We start from the raw sequence: 24975 nt of genomic DNA on the forward strand, positions 1-24975 counted from the left end.
AATGTTTCATAGGAAGGTATTTAGTTGTGAAAACACAGATCACCACAGATATATTTACATTAAGTGTAATTATTCTTTTCTGAATGTAGGGCACAGAAATAGATCTTACAGAATCTTTAAAGAAGAAACTCCTGTTTTCACACTCTGATCCTCAAATGTTCTGCAATCCCACTGGAATTTCATATAAAGACTAGTGTGTAGGTTTTCATAAATGCATGTTGGAGTTAAGTAAAAAAGATAGATAGTAGAATATAAATACTCACTGCTTCACAATTCCTTCTGCCAGCCAATACTGTGAATAGTCCATTTGCAAGGACAGGGATGGAGCTAGAGAGAATTATGCTAAGCGAAATAGCCAGAGATAGGCATATACCAAATGATTTCACTCATATGTGGAACATAAGAAGCAAAACAAATTTATATAGGGGGTAAAAAGAGAGGGAAACCAAGAAACAGACTCTTAACTACAGAGAACAAACCGAGGGTTACTGTACCATTTGGGGGGTGGGGTGGGGAATGGTTTAAATAGGTGATAGGGATTAAGGAAGGCACTTGTGATGAGCAGTGGGTGTTGTATGTAAGTGATGAATCACTAAATTCTACACCCAGAACTTATATTACACTGTATGTTAATTAACCGGAATTTAAAAAAAAATTGGAGAAAGGAAAAAAAAAAAAGGAATAGGGCAATACATTTACACACAGCGGTCCTTGACTAATGTGTATAACAAAGGAGAAATTCTATCCGTTATTTCTTCTCCCAAGAGAACAATAGAAGCAATGTAGAGAAGTTTTTTTTTTTGTTTTATAACAATCTGATTTTTATACTAACATTTAGGAAATTGCTATAAATTTGGATGGATGTACAATGATGTATGAAATACTTATAACAAAAACTCTCTAGAGAAACATATTTAAGCTTAAAAAAATTCCACAAATGGTTGACACATTTTCTACATTTAAATTTGAATATTTTTCACATGAAATAATTATAATTGTCATACAATTAAATATAAAAACACGAAAATGGAAATCAGCTCAGGCATCAGGTAGTCTTTATCAATAAAACTCAAGTCAAAGTAAAAATAAAGATGTACATGACCATTTTGACTTTTGTGTCTACTAAAATTAAAGGAGCATGAAACTCTGTATTGCAAATTAGCCAACTGACCAGAGATAGTTCCAAAAGAAACCTCTCCATGGTGAAATAAAAGATCAATAAAATGTTAATTTTTAAGAAGCTTGAAACTGCCTTCTTTTGGAGAATAAGTGTGACATTAATTTAAGTTTTTATTATATGAACTGGACTGAAAAATCTAATTTTATTTTGAAAAATTATTCAGAAATAAACATCCACAGCCCGAATTAAATAAGAAGAACAAACTATATGAATCCTAAGTAGTCCTACATAACCAAAAGCTAATAATTAATACATGTCACTAACAGAATTAACTTATGTATATTTTCCCACTTCTGCTTCATTTTTCATTAAAAGTATTCTTTTTATTAGTTATTAAATGTGTATTTTACAATATATTTCAAAAATCCAAAACACAGGGACTATATTATTATATTTGTACTCAAACTATAATAAACTTACGGGATCATATGAGTCACATTCATTTATTAAACATGTAACTATATTATAATTATTTCAAATTTTATTAGTATAACATTCCATTGATGGACTGACAGTATATAATTCTTCCACATTAATGATCCAGTTATAAATTAGTTTTTTCTTTTTTTTTTTACTGTTGGATTCTTCACAGGCATATGCAGGATTTCACTGTTATCCTTTGGTAAATATTTACATAGGCAAAGTGCAATAGCAGTGAAGAAGATAGTGACTACTTTGCAAATACAACCTGAATTAAAAAAAAAACAAAAACCATCAGATGTGTCAATCTATCTAGAGCAAAAATATTTGTGGAAAGAATGCTATTTACCAAAGAAATGGTAAGTATATGTAATCTCTTTAAAATATCAATTTTCTAATTATAGAATGTAATTAATGTTATAAACATATCAAGTTACTAAAGGAGATTTTTTAATGTTTACAAAAGCTTTAAAATTTCTTAAAAAAGTGTGTCTTTTTTTCACAGAATGTATTAACTCTAAAGCTTAAAAATACATTGCTGCTAACTTAAATATCAATAGGAACTGGAACCTATTTAAGCCACTTAATGCAGCTTTATTCTTTTTGAAAAAAATCACCATTTTCCAAATATAAACAGAAATATTACAAGCATTATATAAAGGTACTTGCGCTTAGAATGCAAAAGACCCTGAAAATTAAAGTAAAAAATATTCTAGAGCAACAACATCAATTATCTGACAATATCAATTATAGTGGTTACAAAAGATAAAGAAACATTAATGAGTCTGTCATTTATAATGACACAATAATTTTCATACATTTATAATAGCCCAACACTGCAAACAACCAAATGAATTTTAACAAGAGAATGGATAGATTATAGTATATTCACAAAATGAAACAGTATTTGGAAATTTTTTTTAAAGGACAAACTACTGCTATAGAATAATATGGATGAATCTCCCAAAAGCATAATATTAAGCAACACAGAAAAAAAAAAAAGAGTATATACTGCATTCCATTTGCATAAATTTTTAGAACAGAAAGAGCCAACATATTGTAATAGAAATCTGAAACAGGTTTATCTCTAGAGGAAGGAAATTGACTGAAAAGGACAGGGGATACATTTCTACAGCTTGTTTTGAGGTGCTGGTTCCACAGATGCACTCATTTATCAAAAGCCATCAAACTAAAAACCTAAGATATATGTTAATTGCATCTTCATTACATCTCAATTTTTTTTTTTAAAGATACATTTTTCACAAACTAAACACAGTGTGACCAGCATCTGGATCAAGAACAAAACAGCTGTCAACACCCCAGAAGCTTTCCTTCATGTTTCCTCAAAGTCACTAACCAGAATGGGTTACTTTTATTTTTGAAATATAGTTATAGCAGGTCAAAATTATGTAAGTGGAATCACAGAGTGCATACTCAGTTGTTTGATTTCTTTCTTTCAAACTTATGTTTGTATGATTAATTCATATTTTATATAGTTGTGTACCTTCTGTTTTCATTGCCATATACCATTCCATTGTTGATTTTACCACAATTTATATATCCATTCCATTGTTTATTGACTGATTATTAAATTTTGTGAATTCTTTCAAGTCTTTTGTCCATTTTTTCCATTGTTTATCCTTTGCTTATTTTGATATATAGGAGTTCTTTATATATTTTGGACATTGGTTCCTTTTTACACTTTACCTTCTAAACTATGGTTGTCTATTAATTATTTCTTTTAACGATCAGAACTTTAAAAAGTTTACACTAAACTGCCACCAAAGCATATTCTTATTTCAGTTTCTTCTCTTTGCCCTTTCCAACTGTATTTCTCTATGTCCTTTATTATTGTTATCTCCTTTTAGTAGCTCCTTAGCAGGATCTCTAAGCAGTTCACCAGCTTTGTCAATTTTGTGCTGAGTTTGAAAATAGATAAGCATGTTACATATATATATCTAAAATAAAAATTAAAAGGCTCAGTAGTGTCCTAAGAGGACTTCCTTAAGAACAAAACCTAGTTTTGTTGAATTATCTCTGAGAAATTAATTTTGACTTCTTAAAGGTCACTTTTTACTTTTTAATTGTTTTTTAAAATTTGACTTTACTCAATGTTCAGTGTAGACTAAGTTTGCTGGATAATTGACTTTTGAATTACAAGGCACCGCTATATACTGTTCATCACAGAAGTATTTGTTACTGTTAAATATTAGAGTCTATCATTATGTTTCTTCAAATTAATGAACTCATTAAAATCACAAAACATATAAACACTTTTAAATATTTATCATACCAACATCTATACAATAAAATTATTGAATGTTAGTAGAGATTAAGACTTCAGACATTATATAGTCCAACATCCTCATTGTACAGATGAACAAATTGAAATCAAGGAAGATATATATTTTCTAGAGTAATACAAGCATATCTAGATTTTCTCAAAACTGACCATAACACAGCTCATACCACCATAGTATCTCAATTCCTCATATCTTTATTTATTCAATAAATACTGAATACTTGCTAGGTAGGCTGTTACACCGTTAAGCAAAAGAGACTGTGAAACTCACATGTAAGTAGGGTGAGAGTATCCTGATGTTCTCTGGGGATGTGAAATTTTTTTTTAATTGTCCAATCTTTTACTATGTAAATAGCAAGGGTTACAAGGTCAAGCAACTTGGTTGTATATGTATATGGACAAAATTACTTCCCAAATTGAAATTTTGCTAATTACCACCCTTTATTCAGGAACAACATAAAACAATTGTGTATTTAATGCAGTGACTCAAATATTCATATAAATACTTTAATACTTCAGTTTCTAAAATATTTTCTATATAATAAGGGTTCTTTAAACATCAAGATACTCATTTGTTCGTAGTTTATTATTATTGTACATTACTATAAACAACCATACATGTTTAAAACAGTTTTACTTTTCTGTAATTCTTTAATAGGTATCACTTACATATTCCTACCAATAGGTAGGCCATTTTCATCTTGTTATAGATCCAACAATTTCCTTTTTTCCCACAGTATTCAGTCTCCCGAAAGATACAAGAAATATCTGCTGTCATTTTAAAAACTATTGGTCCAGGTATAGTCCCTATGAAAAATGCAATAATTATAAATGCTCCATGAAAACACTACAGGTTAGGATAAGTATGATTTTTATTCTAAAATTAAACTGATATATTTAGCCATCATCACATTTAAATATATCATTTAAAATTATCTAAGAATTTACTTATAAGTAGGATTATTAAGAACTGGAAAAAACTGTATTTTTTAAAAATCCTTATTCCTGTAGGTATAAAAAATTAGTTGCTTTCATATTTTTAGAATGACATACATGTAATCAGTTTATGTTTTTATGTTCTCTATGTTTTCAATCAATGAAAAGTTAGTTTTCATTTTAATGCAATGTACATCTGTTATTTATCAAGATATTGAGAGAAATAACTAGGAATGTAAATGCTTTGGTATGTTTGTAGCAACCCTAGATTCAGAGGACCTCATATCCAGAAGAAGAGTTGTGTACTGCCTTACGTAAATTTCTGTATACTCTCAGAGACAACATCTCCTCAGCAACAATTTCAGCTAAAAATTAATTAGAAGTCATTTTTTAAAAAGTCACCCCAAAGACATTAGAACTGAAATCTCAGAACTAAGATATCTTTACTGACATCTAGTTTACTATAACTTCATTATGTCAGGGCCCTCATGCTTCATGACTTATGACTCCTGCCAAAGACCACTATCCAAGATCACTATCAAAGATTACCAATTCTCCCAATCTTATTGAGTGCTGGCACTCTGTTTATAATCGTTCAAGGTGAAAAACCTAAGCCTACTACTCATTTTTTTCTATTTTCCTTCATATTTTTCCAATCCATGATAAATCTTTAGGACACTAACTCTAAACATATCTTGGATATGTTGATTTCTGTGTCTCTTTCACAACCTCCAGAATCCAATTTAACATAATTCTGGTTTAGACTGCAGCAAAAAGCCTTTTTTTTCTTTACATTTATCTTCTATAAGTATTTTTCCCTCCAGAAGCAGAGTTATCTTTTAAACAGAAAACAGATAATATCTATCCTCTGCTTCAAATTATCTGTTGGCAAAATACTGTTAGATATAGAGGCAGTCTGTATCTAAAGTATCATCTTGTTCCACCCTCTTCCAACAAAAATGTATCAGTCTCACTAGCTTCCTTTCTCGTGTTAGAAACTGTTTATGCATTAGCTGTTTCTTAGGTTCTGTCTTCCAAAACAAATCTGTCCTTATCGATCAGGCCATGATTCACATAAAAATATGCTCTCATTTTTCCTAATTAAAAGAGCCAATTTTAACCCCACATATTGATCTAGGTATAGAATTATTTCTCTGATCCCTATCCAAGCCACACTTAAATTTTTCTATGTTCTTGACTCCATTTATCACATGTCTTTCAGTCTTCAATCCAGTTTAATCTCGTTTCCTTGCCCCATCAATATTTTTAATCAACTTTTGAATCAGGGGTGCTAATACAGTCATAATGTAGATAATTTAGATTTGAAAGCTAGTTTTTGCTATTTTAAGAAAGCCTGAAGTACAGAGTGCATTACCATCTGAGAAAAACAATTTTTTTTTCTTTGGCTAGAAGTCCTTAAAAACATCAGAGTCTTTGGTAACGAAAATGTTGTTAGTGACTCCCCAAACATGCAAGCAGTGTTGTGGTTATGTGTTTTGTTTCAGCTTACCAAACCACTTGGACAAGATTGATGAATATACATCTAATCAAATAGACTGTCCTGTCTGATCAAATATAGTATTAATGCATATTTTATATGACAGGATCGGCTTTGCATTATGTATTGTCTTTTTACATAAATATTGTCTCCTAAATTCTGCAAAGCAGCTCCCCCATTCACTTGTGTTGTGTCAGTTTACCATTTTTATTTATTTGAAATTCTAAATATACACGTAGACACACATATCAAAAAATCAACAATTCAGTGTAATAAAAGATTGCCGAAAGTCCATACCAAATATTCTCAAAAACACAAAGGCCAAACCCAAGGCCAAAGAACGTTGATTGTCAGATACAATCCTGCGAGCAAAGAGTAATGATATTATCAAAACATTGCTATTAATAGCTTTAGAGAATTTGCTAGGTTATTATTATTATTTTATTACTACTATAAATTTTTTGTTATTTTTTTTACTCTTCATCAGTTAAACTAAAAATCTTTAGCCAGTTAACAGAGTTCAATCTAGGTGAATTAAAGAAGTACAATTCCTTCAATTCTTCATATCCTTCCCCTTGCCAACTGATTCCAACGCTTCTTGCTCTTCACAAGGAGGAAACATTTATGGGCCAGACCCTCTGCCCCAGCCTCTTTTTTCCTTTGCTGAAATAAAATTTAGCACTATCACACTTACCTTTTCCCCATTTTGAGGTGCACATCCACTACTTTATATTTCTCCTTTTTCCTCTGTGAGATCCACTCTACATTTCTTTACCTTTATCTCTGTCTTGAGAGACTGATCTAAATGTGCTACATCAATAGGCTCTCTTGCCTTCTGGCTTCTCATTACAGTTTGCCAATTGGGCACTCGAGAGTGAGGAAGGAGAGTGAGGTCAAGGTGTTTCTTCTCAGCTTCTCTCCCCAGAGTGAAATCCTGCTGACTAGGTCACTAGGCAAAGCAGTCCTCTCTACATGTCTCTCTCTTTCCTACCCTTGTTTTCTTTTGGGCAAGAGGTAACAGACCAGGGGTACTGCACTATATACCTTATGATCCTTATACTCCACCCACATTTTAAATAGCCACTTTCTTCAACCTTGCTTAAATTATCCTAATTTGAGAGCCCCTTCTCTTTCCTGCTGGACCTCTGTTACCCTCACTATTCAAAAGCTAAAATAAACAAAAATAATTTTCCAAATATAAAAAATGAAGCTCTCTGTTTTTCCTATAGGTCAAAGCAAGTATTTGTTTAAAAAAAAATGCATAAGGGGCCCCTGGGTGGCTCAGTCGGTTAAGCGGCCAACTTCGGCTCAGGTCATGATCTCGCAGTCCGTGAGTTCAAGCCCCGCATCGGGCTCTGTGCTGAAAGCTCAGAGCCTGGAGCCTGTTTCAGATTCTGTGTCTCCCTCTCTCTGACCCTCCCCCGTTCATGCTCTGTCTCTCTCTGTCTCAAAAATAAATAAACGTTAAAAAAAATTTAAAAAATAAAATAAGTGCATAAAACCACATATCAGTTTGGAGACTCAATTGAAAACACAATAAAAAATAATAAACCATTGAACATTTTAGGAAGTAAAAAAATAAAAACTACATTTTATTAAAAAAAAAACTCTTTGCTTACCATTTTTTTCCTTGTTCTAGGACTTGCACAATGAACTAATATGACCAATGTTTTCATCCAAACAACTCAATATACTAAAATGTAGCATTCATACAATATTTTGTGACTATCTCACAAAAAGTAATATAATTCCACCCATATCAACCTGGTAGAAATATTCTTTCCTCAAATGTTTACTACTAGGAAAATGAAAACAAATTAACCAATCCTCAAAAGATAATGGTATTTTTAAATAAAAAAATAATTTATACTTCCATAGTAAGCAGATTCTTAAGGGAGGAAAAAGAAAGTGTCACATTTTAGAACTACACTTTAGGATAGGTCTTGGTATAAAGTGGAGATATTAATAATATCCCTAACTATAATTGAGTGTTCTGCTTCATTTAGCACATGTAGTTTTCTTACATGGATTATCATTGCTTTCCGAAGCATATATAGAACTGACCATGATTCATAAGTAGCATTATTAAGAAGCATTTATGTATTGGGAGCACCTCGGTAGCTCATTCGGTTGAGCTTCCGACTCGATTTCAGTTCAGGTCATGATTTCGCAATCATGAGATCAAGCCCCATGTCAGCTCTGCACTGAGCATGGAGCCTGCTTGGGATTCTCTCTCTCTCTCTCTCTCTCTCTCTCTCTCTCTCTCTCTCTCTCTCTATTTCTCTTTCTCTCTCTCTCTCTTTCAAAATAATTAAATAAATAAACTTTTAAAAAAGAAGGATTTTTGTATCTTCACTTCTGATATACAAGATAAAAAGATTAATGGTTCCCAAGATTTTCCATCAGTTAAATGAATAACACAAAATAAATAATAGCTTTGTATTAAAAATATTTAATGGAAAATGAATGAAGCGAATGGTTTTTTGTATATTGTCTAATAAGTAAGGCTATAATAGGGTGTTTAAGAATATCATGGAATAAACAAAAATTTGTTAGTACTCTTCCAAAACGTAAAAAGGCAGCTTCCACTATCTCTCATGACTTCTAAACTTCTATTTCCACTCCACAGCATTCTTATAAGACATCAGCTCTAGATTTAAATTCCTGTTTCGCACAAAAGCTGCTCCTTCCCCAGTGCTCCCCCATCACAAGTGGAGCTGTCATCCACCATCATGCGGTGTTCAAGTCCAAAATGTGAAAAGAGGCACCTGTGATCCCATCCTTTTCCTCATGGACCAGAGCCAATAACCAAATACTGTGATTTTTAAAAATACATTTTTTGGTTCTTTCTCTGATTTAAAAAAATATATATTTAATCTCTAATTCCACCAGCCTATTCCAAGTCTATATCTTTCTCCTGAAAACAAACCAAAAAAAAAAAAAAAAAAAAAATGAAATGACTTCCTAATTTATCTCCCAACAGCCATCCTTATACTTTCAGCCCACTCTCCACCTAAGAGCCAAAGTGATTTTTCTGTACTGTGAAACTCTGATTACTTCACTGTCTCCCGTAGGATCCTTTAACAGCTTCCCCTTGTTCTTATGATAAAACCTAGAATTGCAAAAAAAACATTTACAAGAGTCAGCCTTATCACATCAGTCTTACTGGATGCCACTTCACACCTCACTTTTGCCTTCATTACCCTCCTTGTTCACGACATTCTATAACACAACAATCTTACAAAGCTACTTCTCCCACTCAGAATCTTCACATTTGTCCTTCCCACTGTGTGAATACTCATCCCCTATCCCTCAGGGCTCAGCTTAAATATCAGTTCTTCGGGAACACCCTCTCTGGATCCTCACGCAGAGTTAGACCGTCCTATAATTTTCTCATCGAATTTTTCTCACTGCATTTTCTTTGGAGTGTGTTTTAAAATTATAATTGAATACTTATTAGTCAAGACACATTTTTTTGGTGGAGGGCACCTGGGTGGCTCAGTCAGTTAAGCCGCCAACTTCGGCTCAGGTCATGATCTTGCGGTTTGTGGGTTCAAGCCCCAAGTCGGGCTCTGTTGGAAAGGAAAGAATTGAAGAACTAGTTTTTCTTAATGAGCCCCTGATAGAGAGATACAGACAAGTTAGGATACTTTTCTGTTTAGACTTTACTTCCCACAGCGTCAGATTGCAACAAATTTCTCCAGAGGAAAAACAATTTTGTCATTCTTAGTCCCATGTAATCACCAGTAACTCTGCCAGTTTGCTTGCCCCAGGGGTGACCCTCTACCTGGACCTAGTCCAGACTGTCAGGATCTAGCCTTCATCAAGAATTGGCCAAGAATCTCAGGGACAGCTTTAGATCTCCAATTCACCTCTAAAAACTTCTGCTCTCTCTGGAATTTTAATCCCTCTAGCCCTCTGCCTTTAAATATATTATTTTTATCATGTAACCCATCTTTTCTTGTTGCCCTCTGTAGGACCATTGCCTTACTACGAACTCCATCCTACCCCTCTTCCTTGACTCTAATTATCACTCATTTGACAATGATTTCACAATTTATGTCTTTGACTTTGAATCTTATTGTATTTTTAAAATTAAACTTTATTTGTTGAATTTGTAGTATAATTACATGCTTTGGAAAGCAAAACAATATAAAGAGAATATGCTGAAGAAACCTGCTTGCTTCCACCCTTGCTGTCATCTACCTCTATTTCTGCCCCCTCCTTGTGGTTACCTTTAGGTTACCATTTTAATTACATTCTTTTTTATACCTAGTGTTCTTTTATGCAAATACAAATAACTGTAAATGCATATCTCTATATTTATTTCTTTCTTCACAGGAAGTAGCATACTATATTCACTGTTCTTTTTTCGTGTAACAATATATTAAGATCCTTTCCTACATGAATATAGAGCTCCACCCTATTAATTTTTTAGTTGCATTACATTTCATGTGCAAAAATGCAATCATTTATTCAACCAGTCTGTTGCTCCTTCACACTTAGATTTTTCCCACTGTTTTGTTTCATATATATATATATATATATATATATATATATATATATACGCATACACACACATACACATACACCCATGTATATTATATATCATATCATATATATATGAAATAGAAACATATACATATATGATATAGATAAACTTACAGATGTAAATGTATCTCTTACAGGATGTCCACAATAAGGATTTCAAGAAGTATAAGTGCTGGCATAAAGGATAAGCACATCTGCAAATTTTTTAGGTATTAAAGATCCCCTTTCACAGGAGATGTACTATGTTGTGCTCTTTCAAGCACTATTATGAAGGTACTTGTTTCCACATGGCCACATAAACAGATTCTATAATCAAAGTTTTATTCCTGTCACCTAGATAAGAAATACTATCACATTAAAATTTTAATTTCTATGTCACTTATTATGGGTATGGCTGAACATTCCTTCACATTTGCATTTTTGCTTTCTCTTTAATGCTTTTCCACTTCTCTACAGAGTTGTTAATCATAAGAGAGCTTTACTTATTAGAGGGATTAATCTTTTTATATGATAAGAGTTGCTTATACTTATTGTTGCTTGATTTTTGACTTTGGTTATTATTTTTAATTTTATGGAGTACCTTTTTTCAGTCTTCCCCATTTTTACATTTTGAGTCATAGTTGGAAATACCTTGCTCGTTTCTTTTCTTTTCTTTTCTTTTTTAACATTTATTTATTACTGAGAGACAGAGAGACACAGAGCGTGAGCAGGGGAGGAGTAGAGAGAGGCGGAGACATAGAATCCGAAGTAGGCTCCAGGCTCTGAGCTGTCAGCACAGAGCCCGACGCGGGGCTCGAACTCACAAACTGCAAGATCATGACCTGAGCAGAAGTCGGTCACTTAACCAACTGAGCCACCCAGGCACCCCAATACCTTGCGCTTTTAAAGATAATAGTGAAATAAGTACATTTTTTTCTTTTTTTTAAAAAAGAGATAAGCTCTATTTTTTTTTTTATGTTTATTCATTTTTGAAAGACAGAGACAGAGCACAAGCAGGGGTGAGGCAGAAAGAGAGGGGGACACAGAATCTGAAGTAGGCTCCAGGCTCTGAGCTGTCAGTGCACAGCCCAACGTGGGGCTTGAACTCACAAACCTTGAGATCATGACCTGAGCTGAAGTCAGACGCTCAACCAAATGAGCCACCCAGGCACCCAGAGTCAATTTTTTTTTTTCTAGCACTTGTATTGCTTAACACTTTTTTTTTTTTTAATCTTTGTTCCATTTTAGTTTTCTCTGGTGTGTTTATACTCTGGATATTTTTTTACTCCTGAAGACAATCTCATTACACTCAAACAATCTCTTTTTCTTTCCCCCTTGTTTCTTTTTTATTTTCTTTCTTTCTCTTTCTTTCTTTTCTTTTTTTTTATTATTTTTTTTAATGCTTATTTATTTATGAGAGAGAGAGACACAGAGTGCGAGCAGGAGAGGGGCAAAGAGTGAAACACAGAATCCAAACCAGGCTCCAGGCTCTGAGCTGTCAGCACAGAGCCCGATGCGGGGCTCGAACCCACCAACTGTGAGATCATGACCTGAGCTGAAGTCGGACACTTAACTGACTGAGCCACCCAGGCGCCCCTCTTTCTTTTTCTTTTTTTTTTTTTTACAAGAAAGAGAAAGAGAGAGAGAGCATAAGCTGGGAGTTGGGGGAGACACAAAGAGAGAGAGAGAATCTTAAGCCCGTTCCACCCCCGGCACAGAGCCCAACATGGGCATGTGGGGCTCAGTACCATGACCCTGGGACCATGATGTGAGCCAAACTCAAGAGTCAGATGCTAAACCAACTAAGCCACCCAGGTGCCCCACTCAAACCACTTTCTAAAAGATGAATCTTTGATTCATTTCTTTAAGATCTCACTTTCATTTTACATTAAATCCCCATATAATTTGAGAACTATTTCTAGACTTACTGTCATTCTATTCATAAATCAATACTATATTGTTTTAATAATTAAAATTTTATGGTACATTTTAGCTTATGAGACTAAAGCTCCATTATTGTGTTCCTTTGTTTAAGATTCCCAAGCTATTCTTGCTTGTTATTTTTCCCTAAGAGATCTAAAATCAGATTTTAAAGTCCAATAATTCTATTCTATTAATTATTACATTAAAATTATCAATTAACTCAAAAAGAACTAATATATTGGTGATGTTAGGTCTTCTATCCGTATATTGAGTACATCTTCCCCAACTGTTAAGTCAGTCTATTTTTGTAATATTCATATGTGTGTGTATGTACATGTGTGTGTTTCATTTTTTTTTTTACTTTTTATTTTGAAATTATTTATTTCTGAAGCTGACAGGTAGTTATAAAAGTAGTACAAAGTACCATGTGTTCCTTTACCCAGCATCCCCCAGTGATGAAAGCTTATGTAACTATTACATAATATTAAAACCAGGAAAACGACATGCACTTATTTATGTTAATCAGACTACAGACCTTAGTCTGTTTTCATTTTCCAGTTAATGTAGGTTAAAAAATTAATTTTAACTGAATTTGTGTGTGTGTGTGTGTGTGTGTGTGTGTGTGTGTGTGTGTGTGCGCATGAGTGCATGTAGCTCTAAGTGTGTGTTATTTTTTTATATACTGGAGCTTACTGAATTTTTATCTAAATATATTGGCTATTATTTCTAATACAATATAGGGGGCGTCTGGGTGGCGCAGTCGGTTAAGCGTCCGACTTCAGCCAGGTCACGATCTCGCGGTCTGTGAGTTCGAGCCCCGTGTTAGGCTCTGGGCTGATGGCTCAGAGCCTGGAGCCTGGTTCCGATTCTGTGTCTCCCTCTCTCTCTGCCCCTCCCCCGTTCATGCTCTGTCTCTCTCTGTCCCAAAAATAAATAAACGTTGAAAAAAAATTAAAAAAAAAAGAACTGGTAATATTGTTTTTGGAAGTTTTATTGTAACTGGAAGACAAACACTAGCATTCAACTCTCACCAAGAATGAAGGATCCTATGTTTAACATACGTTTCTTTCACTCAGGATTTCTTAATAGACTATACCCTAGGATAAAAGCAATCTGGATATTGATAAGGACTTTTAGAGACTTAAACCCAACCTCAAACCAACTAAATTCCTGTTTGGATTACAGGGAACTGTTCCAATTCTGTGTGTTTAAATAAAGATATTGTAAAAAAAAATGGAGTTATTAATGTCTCTAGCCTCTATTGTTCTTAGCACACAAAATTCCATATATTATTAAAAATAATTACAGAATTATAAAAGACAGGGCCAAGAGAAAAAAATACAACATAATAGTTTTACAGAATATTCAGATACTAGATACCTAACAGAGATTTTAAATTTGGGGAATTAATATACCCAAGAAAATAAATGATAAGACAGAAAATTTTTTCAGAGAATTAGAATCTTGAAAGGAAATGAAATTCTATAACTGAAAAATACACTAATTAGAATTAAGAATTCAATAGGTGACTTTCATAGCTCGTTAAACACAGATGAAAATATAATTAGTAAACTAGAGTGTAGGTAACTGGAAAAGCAGGTAGAGATAGGATTAATACATCGAAAATTAGAAAAGTGAAAAAACTTAGTCTGAAGCACAAAACATAAAAACAAATAAAAATAGAATGCAAAAGATAGTAAAAGACACATGGACACAGTAAAAGGTTTATGATATGTATAATTAATATTCCAAAGGTGAATAGAGAAAGAATGGAGCAAAAGGAATATTTGAAGAAACAATATGTAAGAATTCTCCTAAATCAATGAAAGTGGGTGTGGTAGATAATCACCCAAAATGGTGGTCATCAATTCCTTTTTTTTGGTTGTTGTTTTTTCTGTATACATGCTAGTTGTACGTGACATCAAAAAGCGGAACCTAATGATCTTCTTCCTGAAACATAATGATTTTGTTAGCAAAAAGAATGCATAAAAGTAACATTCTTGGACTTCTAGCCTAGGTCAAATAAAGCCTTGTTGCTTATGCCTTACAGCTTATGCTTGGGTCCCTTAGAACACTAAAGCTGGGGACACCCCCTTTTGGAACTACAATACTTTGTTAGCAGAAGTACAAGTCACATAAGGAAGCTACTTGTGGTCAATCAGCCCCAGTTAAGCTCCCACCAAAAGTTAGCCTGAATTGTCAGCTGTCTTGGAAATCCAGTCCAGTCATGCTATCAGATGAGTAAGTGTCATGTGGCATCTGACCACAAGCTCATGAGAAACCCCAATCAAGAACTACCTTATTGAGTCCAGTCAACTCACAGAGTCATGAAGATAATGTGGTGCTGGTAAGTGATAAATTGGGGATGGTTTCTTGCTGCTATGGGTTGAATTGTGTCCCTCCAAAATTTATATGCTGAAATCCTAACCTCAAGTACCTCAGAATGCCATCATATTGGAGACGGGGTCGTAGAGAGGTAATCAAACTAAAATGAGATCAGTTGGGTGGGCCTAATCCCATATGAGAGTGTCTTTATTAGAAGAGAAAATATGGACACTGACATGTACACCAACATGAAATATGGACTGTAACATGTAAAGACTGGACTAAAAATGGCCATCTACAAGCCAAGGAGATCTGGAACAGATCCTTCTCTCACAGCCCTCAGGAGAGCTGCCCACACATTGATTGCAGATTTCTAGCCTCCAGAGCTGTGAGAAAATAAACAGCTGCTGTTTAAGTCACCCATTCTGTGATACCTTTCTATGGCCGCCTAGCAAATAAATACACTTACCATCATAATAGGTAAGTGGAAAAGACAACAAGCCTGTCTTTCAAAGCCGTAAGAAAATTTTAAATCTCCATGCAGCATAAACATAAACAAAATCATACTAAGGAATATCATATTAAAATTGCTGACAACCAAGGACAAGGAAAAAATGTTAAGAGCATCTAGAGAAAAGGCATATTACATTCAAAGGAATAGTAATAAAATGTTCTCATAGAAGTCAGAAAGAAAGTTAAATATTTCTCTTTAAAGTACTAAAATTACCACCAACTTGAAATTCCATAAACAATCAAAAATATAATTTTACAATAAAGGTGATTTAAAGACTTTCTAAAGAAGTTTATTTATTTTGAGACAGAGAGAGAGAAAGCATGCATGTGAGTGGAGGAGGGGCAGAAACAGAGGGAGAGAGAGAATCCCAAGCAGGCTCTGCGCTGTCAGCACACAGCCAGAACTGAGGCTCGATCTTACAAACCCCGAGATCATGACCTGAGTGGAAATGAAGAGTCTGATGCTTAACTGACTGAGTCAGCCAGGAACCCTGAGACATTTTTAAACAAATAAAAAAATGAACAAAATGCATTTCCACCAGACCCACAGTAAAAGAATTTTTTCTGGAAGAAATAAATGATCTCTGAAGAAAGCACAAAAATGTAGGAAAAAATAAAGATTCTGATTCTGTTAATATGATATTAAACATACATACAGTTTCACTCTTAGGTTATAAAATTTATGTAGCATCAAAATACATGACAACAATAATAAAAGGTTGGAAGAAAGTGAATGGAGTTAAAATATTCTTAGATCCTTGAATTATCCAGGAAGTGGCAAAAGCACTAATTTGACTCTAATGAACTATATATACTTTAATAATGTCTTGACTACCACAAGAATAAAATAATGCAAAATTAGCAAAATAATAAAGGGAAAACAATGAAAACTAAAATAACTTAATTCAAAAGAAGTAAAAGAATGAGTAGAAAATATTTTGAAACATACACTAAAATGAGAGAAAAATCCAAATGTACCAGCAGTTATTTTTAATTTAATACTCTATATACTCTAGTTTGAAAACTAAGTGGTTAGACTGGATTTTTTTTAAGTCAACTGTATACTACTTACTAGATATATCTTAAATATATATGGTCAGAGAAAGATCAAAAGTAATAGAATGGAACAGTGTATATTATGCTAATAAGAATATAGTTGATAAAGCAATATTAATGTCATAAAAAGTAATTTTAAGACAAAAAGTTATTAGAGATAAAAAGGAATATTTCAAGGGATAGAGTGGTCAATAAAGCAAGAAGTTGTAGCAATTCTAAGTTGTTTTCAACTAATAAAAGCCTCAAAATGTATATAGCAAAAATGACAGAAATAATGGACAAATGCACCATAATAGTAAGTCCAAAGAAATTTCAAGGAAAAAAACATAAAAATATGTTCTCTGAACACAGTGGATTCAAACTAAAAATAAATAGAATATTAATTATATTTATGTCTATGTAAATATATGTAACAAAATATAACAAGAAAATTTCCAAATATTTAGAAATTAAACTATACACTTCTAATTTTTATTTATTTTTGAGAGAGAGACAGAGCATGATTGGGGGAAGGGTAGAGACAGAGAGGGAGACACAGAATCTGAAATAGGCTCCAGGCTCTGAGCTGTCAGCACAGAGCCTGACGCAGGGCTCGAACTCATGGGCTGTGACATCATGACCTGAGGTGAAGTCAGATGCTTAACCAACTGGGCCACCCAGGTGCCCCTAAACTATACACCTCTAAATAACATGTGGTAAAAATTGTAAAAAATACATTGAGGGGCGCCTGGGTGGCGCAGTCGGTTAAGCGTCCGACCTCAGCCAGGTCACGATCTCGCGGTCCGTGAGTTCGAGCCCCGCGTCAGGCTCTGGGCTGATGGCTCAGAGCCTGGAGCCTGTTTCCGATTCTGTGTCTTCCTCTCCCTCTGCCCCTCCCCCATTCATGCTCTGTCTCTCTCTGTCCCAAAAATAAATAAACGTTGAAAAAAAAATTAAAAATACATTGAAAGGCATATTTGAATTGAAAGGATGAGAAAAATACATGTTAAGACTTTTGGAATGCAGCTATATTCATATTTGGATAGAAAAGGAACATATACAAATATACAGAAGATATATGTGAATATAATAAAAACATAATAAACATAAAAGTAAAATGATAGGAATTATAAAGACAAACGCAAAAAGGTTAGTTTCTTTCTCCCTCTCTCTCTCCCTCTCTCTCTCTCTCTCTCTCACAAACACACACACACACACATACACACACACACACACACACAAGCATTCCATTTAAAACCTCATGAAGAAATTCCCATCCCCAGTGACAACACAAGTGATTTCTTCCAAATATTTAATTAAATATATATATTATTCATTAAATATATAAATGTATGTATATATATATATACATATATATACATATATATATCTACACCCTCATAAAATAGTCCAGATACAAGGAAAAAAGGAAATATCTCCCAACTCATTTCATGAGACCAGAACATTAAGGCCAAAACCTAACGAGCACATTAATAAAAAGGGAAAAATTATAAGGCAACCTTAGTCATGAATACAGATGCAAAAACACTAAACAAAATATTAGCAAATTTAATACTGGGGACGTCTGGGTGGCTGGGTTGGTTAAGTGACTGACTCTTGATTTCGGCTCAGGTCATAATCTCAGGTTTGGTGAAATTGAATGCTGACAGCACTGGGCCTGCTTGGGATTCTCTCTCTCCCTCTCTCTGCCCCTCCCCCATGAGTGCACACTCTCTCTCTCTCTCAAATAAATGAATACATGAATAAATGAATGAATGCATGCATGAATGAATGAATGAATGAATAAGTGTAATAGTGGTATAAGGATACGTAAATAAACCAGTGGAACAGAACAGAGTACAGAAATAGATCCACATATATAGTCTGTTGGTACACTGCTGCAGGGAAAAGATAGCCTTTAAAAAAAAATGTTTATTTTTGAGAGAGAGCGGGAGAGCACGAGTGGGAGAGAGGCAGAGCAAGAAGGGGACAGAGGATCTGAAACCTGTGACGACAGCAGAGAGCCTGATGCAGGGCTTGAATGAACCATGAGATCATGACTGAGCCACCCAGGTGCCCCAGGAAAGGACAGCCTTTAAGTAAAAAATTATTTCCAGCTGAATTACTGATTTTATAATTTTTATTAAAATAACATAGGAAATGTCTTCATAATTTGGTTAGGGAAATATTTCCTAAACAGGACATTAAAATCAAAAATTTGTGGGGCGCCTGGATGACTCTGTTGGTTAAGCATGGATGTTGGCTCAGGTCGTGATATTATGGTTCATAGGTTCAAGCCCCATATCAGGCTCTGCGCTGACAGTGTGGACTGACAGTGCCTGCCTGGGATTCTCTCTCTTCTCTTCTCTGCCCCTGTCCCCCTCTTTCTCAAAATAAATAATAAATAAACTTTTAAAAAATAAAAATAAATAAATTAAATAAAAAAATTTTTCACTCAAAAGATGACACCATTGTTGAGAAGGCAAGGCACTGAGTTGGAAAAGATATTTGTTATGAATATATATGACAAGCGACCCCCAACTGGGGGTATAGATACTGTATAGGAAGAAACCCCGTAAATCAGTAATGAACAGACAACTCAATTTAAAAATAGACAAAAAAATCAAACTGACATTTAACAAAATTACATATTCATATGGCTAATAAGTAAAGAAAAATATATTCAATAATATCAGTCCTCTGAATAAGGAAATTAAAATCACAATATTAACACACACACCCATCAAAATTGCTCAACTTGAAAACAATCATAGACTGCTAGAAGAATGGATTTGTGCAAATACTTTTAAAATTTGTTAAAAAGCCCAATATATGTAAACACTATGACTTAGCATTTCTATTGTTTATATATGAACTCAATAGAAATCTGTTCATGTTTCCCAAAAGACAAATAGAAAAATGGTCATAGAAACAGCAATCATAGGGGTGCCTAGGTGGCTCAGTTGGTTAGGCGACCAACTTCCGCTCAGGTCATGATCTAACAGTTTACGAGTTCGAGCCCCGTGTCGGGCTCTGAGTCTGTGCTGACAGCTCAGAGCCTGGAGGCTACTTCGGATTGTGTGTCTCCCCTCTCTCTACCCCTCCCTGCTCACGCTCTGTGTCTCTCTGTCTCGCAATAATCAATAAATGTTAAAAAAGAAAAAAGAAAAAGAAAAGAAATAGCAATCATAACAGCCCTGAACTGGAAACATTAACTAAAGAACAAATGGACAAATTTTAGTATATTCATACAATGGACTATTATAAAACTATGCTATACAATATGGTAACCATTAGCCATATGTGCCTACTTAAATTTAAGTCAATTAAAACCAAATAAAATTTAAAATTCAGTGCCTCATTCATACTTAACTGCATTTCAAATGCTCAATATGCACATGTGGCTAGAAACTACTATTTTGGACAACAGATATACAAAACATTTCATTATTTTAGAAAGTACGATTGGACAGCACTGCTATAGGGCAATGAAAATGAATTTATTTTATATGCAACAATGACTCTTACTAACATATTGTTGAGTAACACAATACAGACACAAATGACTACATGCTATCATCTCCTATATGCATAAAGTTCCAACAGAACAAACTAACCTATTCAAGATAGAAGTCAGGATAGTGGTAACCTTAAGAGATGAAGGGGTTGGTGACAAGAAAGGAGTTAGTGTAAGGACTTTTGGAATACTTATAATTATTGATTTCTTGAATTGGACTGTGGTTACATTGGTGGTGGTTACTTTGTAAAATTTCCATCAGACTGTATACCTGTAATCTGTGTGCACTCTTTTGAATATATTATGCTTCATTATAATGTCTATTAAGATGATTTCCCTTGACTCCCCATTTATTATCTATTAGGTATCCAAGATGCTTGTCCTTCTTTTGACCCATTTTCTTTCCCCAATTTTTGTTAGTGGTATAATTTCTACTTTATCAAAGCATAATATATTGCATTCTATTTTGTTACCTTTATGCTCGGATTAGTATATGTCTTAGTTCTAGCATAAATTAATTAAATTTCAAAAATATATTAGCTAAATATAAGTAGTTAAATCTGTTTGTTTTAACTTATCCAACGCTCACCAACGGACCTATTATTAAAGTTTTCCTAATCATGTATCTTGGCTAATTATAACTTGTCTTGCTTTCAGTTCTTAAGAAGTATCTCTTAACAACATTTCCCAGTTCTGCCATATCAAAGCTGTTTATAATTGTAGGGCAGTTTGTTGATGACAAAATAATCAGTTCACATTTTCTTTCCTCAGTGATCTTTTAAGTGTTTCTAGTTTTCTAGAGCTGAATGCTGCTGGGGACAAATCTGGTGCCAAACTTGTTTGTTTTCCTCTTTTTTTTTTTTTTTTTTATGACAGAAGGACTATTTCTTCACCTTTAAATATAACAGTTTTAATACACTGTATCTCAATGCTTATTGGTTTGGGTAAATTTCCCTAGTTTTACTTGATGTGCCGTTTCAAAATGTAAACACAAATCTTTTTTATTTCAGTCTTTATTCATTATTATTATTGCTTATTATTCCAGCATTTACTAAATATAGTATTTCAGTGAAGTTTAACTAAAAAATTAAATATTTATTGTTGGATTGTTTTGGTTTTCTTCTTTAGGAACTTCAATTATCCCTATGTCAGATCTTCCTTTCCTCTTATTTTTGTCCCTTTTATCTAATGCTTTTCTCTTATTTTTATTCTATATTCTTCATCCCCCCCCTCCTTATTTCTATGCTCCCCATTGGTTTCTATGCTGTCTTTTCTTCCCTGTTTGCTTCTAATTTAGTTTTCATTTATAAGTTTTTCCCTTTTAATTTTGTTCCTGAGTTCTGTCAGCTTGCATTCCATAGCTTCCTTCTTCTAGCTATTTTTCTCATTTTGTGGCCATAATTGTTAATTTTTTTAGCCTAAATTTACATATAGCTACATTTATATTTTTATCTGATTCATGAACAATTTTCTACTGAGTTTCATTGTGTGCAGTAATGCTTAATAAGTTTCATTTCTTTTACTATAGTTATTTTGTACGTAGGCAGAAGTTTTTTCTTTTCCATTTATTCATATTTTAATGAGGTGAGTTGTCTTAAATTAGAGGCAGGTTGTGAGAATGGAACTTAAGCCAGGGTTTCCAAGCTTCAAAACTGAAGTTATCTCCTCTGTGACATAGGGGAGGACTTAAGAATGATTCCTATGTATCGTTCCACATCTTCTACCTCTCCAAACACGGCCTGCTTCCAAAGAACTTCTACTACAATCAATGTACTTCTGAGATCTCTTCACTTTTCTTGCTTTCCAAGGTGATGTATTCATTTATAGAAGTAATATTTTGCTGGCACTTTTTTGAGATCTGCTATGTCTAGACCACCTGGGCATTTTCCAAGCCTTTTCTCTCATTATTTCCAGAGAGCGTCTACCTTAATTTATCTACCTAGGTTGTGCTCCCAAAATTTCCATTCTAAGGTGGGGCCTTCTCCTTCTGAGCAGAAATAAATGCCAGAGATCAGATCTGTCAATATTGAGATCCTCCCCACATTTCACATCCTTTTGAATCTACAAGTTGGCTTCTAGTTCTGCTTCAATTTTGGCAATACTCACACGCAATTTCAACTTTGTGATTTTTTTTTTTACCAATTTCATTATTTACAGAAACTATAGTGTGTGCACACATGTGCACACATACATGTGTGTTTTATTTTCCCTATAGCTCTATATAATTACTTACTAGAATAAGTGATAAGACTGAGAACTGAATTTTTGGACTATTACTATCATCTGTCTCATCTCAGTGCTGGAAATTTTTACCTGGATGTTTCACATGATCTTTACATAAGGCATTTAACATTGTACAGATTATATTCAATCTAAGCATTCTCTGCTTGAATTTCTCATCTCAGTTAATGGATTGTCATTCATTTAGTTCCCTAGACTGGAAATCTGCACATAATCCTAATTTTTTAAATATTTTATATGAGGAACATCAAAGTAATAATCTTGCGCTTTTATCCAAACTAAATATTTCTCAAATATATTCTATCACTTCTAACTTTAAATACCACTACTAAATTTGAAAACTGTATCCCAACTACTTTCCTTTTTCTTGTTTCCCCCCTCAGCTTTATCTTTTATACCATCCTCAAAGTATTCTATCTAAAATACATAGTTGATCACTTTTACTTATGAGGTTTATTTTTTTCAATGGCCTCCAGCTGCAAAATGGATAACATCATTCATGTTAATAATGGCAAAGAAAGCCTTCCATGATCTCACCTTTATGGAGCCCAAATCTCCCTGTCCCTTTACCATCATGCTACTTCTGTCATAACAAATTCCTTGTCAAGATGCTTCACACATTTTTGCCTCTACTTTCACTGCTCAGTTTTCCTGTTAAGAACTTTTCCGTAATTAGCAGGCATTATGACAAATCACTTATTCATAGCTCAGTTCAAGTACTGTATCTTCTATAAGCATTTCCAAATCATCATAGATAAAAATTACCATTTCTTCCACCTTTTCCTGGGTCAGTCTGCCTAAGTTTTAATCAAGACACCTCTAAATATCCACTGTACATCTTCTTTTCGGCTCTCTCCCTACAATACTCTAAGAAACTTGAAAGCAAGGTATATATCTTATTGGTCCCTGTAATTTTACTCCAGACACAGATGAATGGTTATAGAAGCTGCTTCACTGGATTTATAAGTCCAACTTTTGACTCTCATCTAAATTGCAAGTTAATTAAAAACAGAAACCACATTCCCTAAGTTCTCAGATTTTTTTTTGCATATATTTATTCATGTTTTCTAGCCTGCTTTCCTAGGGAACAACAGATCGCTCCTCATGACCTAGAGTTTATGTTAGCCTTTTGAAAAAAAATTGAAAATAGTGACCAATTATTTTGCTACATGATAAAAAGAAATATTACATGTATTTCACATATTCAGAAAAAATACATTTCAAATGTTGCTTTAATTTAGGATATATTTGTGTACTGAAATTCTACCATTTTTTAAGTTATTACGCTCCTTTGCTAATGACACTGATGTTTTCTCATAGTCAAATTGGCTAATATAGAAGCAAACACTCAATAAATACCTTAACTAATGAATCAACATTATAATCACATTTGTGTCAAAATTAAGATTTATCCTCTATTCATGAAATTTCCAGGTGTCTTAAATTAAGTAAAAAATTTAGTTTTATATTAAACTTAAGCTAAATGTGATTTCTATATGCTTTAAGTAAAAAAAATAGATAAAAGAGAAAATTAATATACACATAAATTTTGACAACATAACAATTTTCCTATATATGAATTTACCATATTGTAAGTTAAATTTAATTAATTAAAACTAAATGGATAACCACAAACTTTAAGCAAATAATTAGTTAAAACAGAGAAATAAATATATACATTTTGACAATATAATCAATTTCCCCTCTCACAGTTGCCACTTTGAAACAAAAAGTGACTCATTTATAACAATATTCTAAAATATTCTTAAAATTGCATTTCTCACAAATTAAATGAACAATGATTTTGAATAATATACATACCGAAGGATGGTCAGGGTGTTTGGTATACCAGAAAAAACAGAAAATAAAATCGTAGAAAAGATAAAAGCAATGAACAAAGGTAATTTATAGCACTTTGCATCACACGTCCCAGGTCTAGCGTCAATAAAATCACCTTGGTCATCTGCAGTTGTTAATCCTTCTTGAATGCAAGAACAATTGTAGTATGTCTATGAAAATTAAAACAAGAAACCATCTTCTAGAAATATAGTCATAAAGCAACAACTTCTATCATTATAAAATAAAATCAATGACTGCAGGTACACTAGCTAGTTTTATTAGTCAATATTCTTACATTAAATCTGCCATTCATTATTTAGAAATAAAATATTAATGATACATTCTAGGTATTTTATGTAACAAAAATGTGTGTGTGTGTGTTTAACTAGAGTTATTTAGGATAAATTCTATTAATCTAAAAAATTCAGCAAAAATATTCACATTCACAGAAAAGTAAGGAGACAAATGTGGCTGGAGCAGAATAAGTATGAAAGAAACTAAGAAAATAAGATCAAAGTAGCAGGGGAAAAAGCACATTATACAGAAACCGGTAAAAAACTGCAAGAATAATTTAAGAACTTTGGTTTTTATTCTAAGTAATGTAAAAACAGTGGAGGGATATATGTATAAATGATATATTTTAAAAAGATCACTCTGACAGCTATACCAGACTATGAAGGGAAAGATGAAAGCAGAGAAAACAGTTAAAAAGCTAT

The 24975-nt window shown here is 33.3% G+C and overlaps 1 protein-coding gene across 2 annotated transcripts in view; it reads right to left on the bottom strand.

Moving 5' to 3' along the window:
* Positions 1-1607: 1607 nt before the first annotated feature.
* The window catches only part of SLCO6A1 (solute carrier organic anion transporter family member 6A1), a 92531-nt gene continuing 69163 nt past the window's right edge, over positions 1608-24975 (bottom strand). The window contains exons 10-13 of one of the 2 annotated variants that reach the window (XM_011284804.4): positions 24242-24429; positions 6634-6698; positions 4572-4709; positions 1608-1868 (exon numbers count right to left, since the gene is read on the bottom strand). In XM_011284804.4, the coding sequence (XP_011283106.1) occupies positions 1732-1868; positions 4572-4709; positions 6634-6698; positions 24242-24429 (528 nt within the window). In that variant the 3' untranslated portion in view covers positions 1608-1731. The remainder of the gene's footprint in view (positions 1869-4571; positions 4710-6633; positions 6699-24241; positions 24430-24975) is intronic. The other variant, XR_006583454.1, reaches the window with a different exon arrangement.

The sequence above is a fragment of the Felis catus genome, chromosome A1 (genome assembly GCF_018350175.1).
Source record: "Felis catus isolate Fca126 chromosome A1, F.catus_Fca126_mat1.0, whole genome shotgun sequence".
Classification (NCBI taxonomy): domain Eukaryota; kingdom Metazoa; phylum Chordata; class Mammalia; order Carnivora; family Felidae; genus Felis; species Felis catus.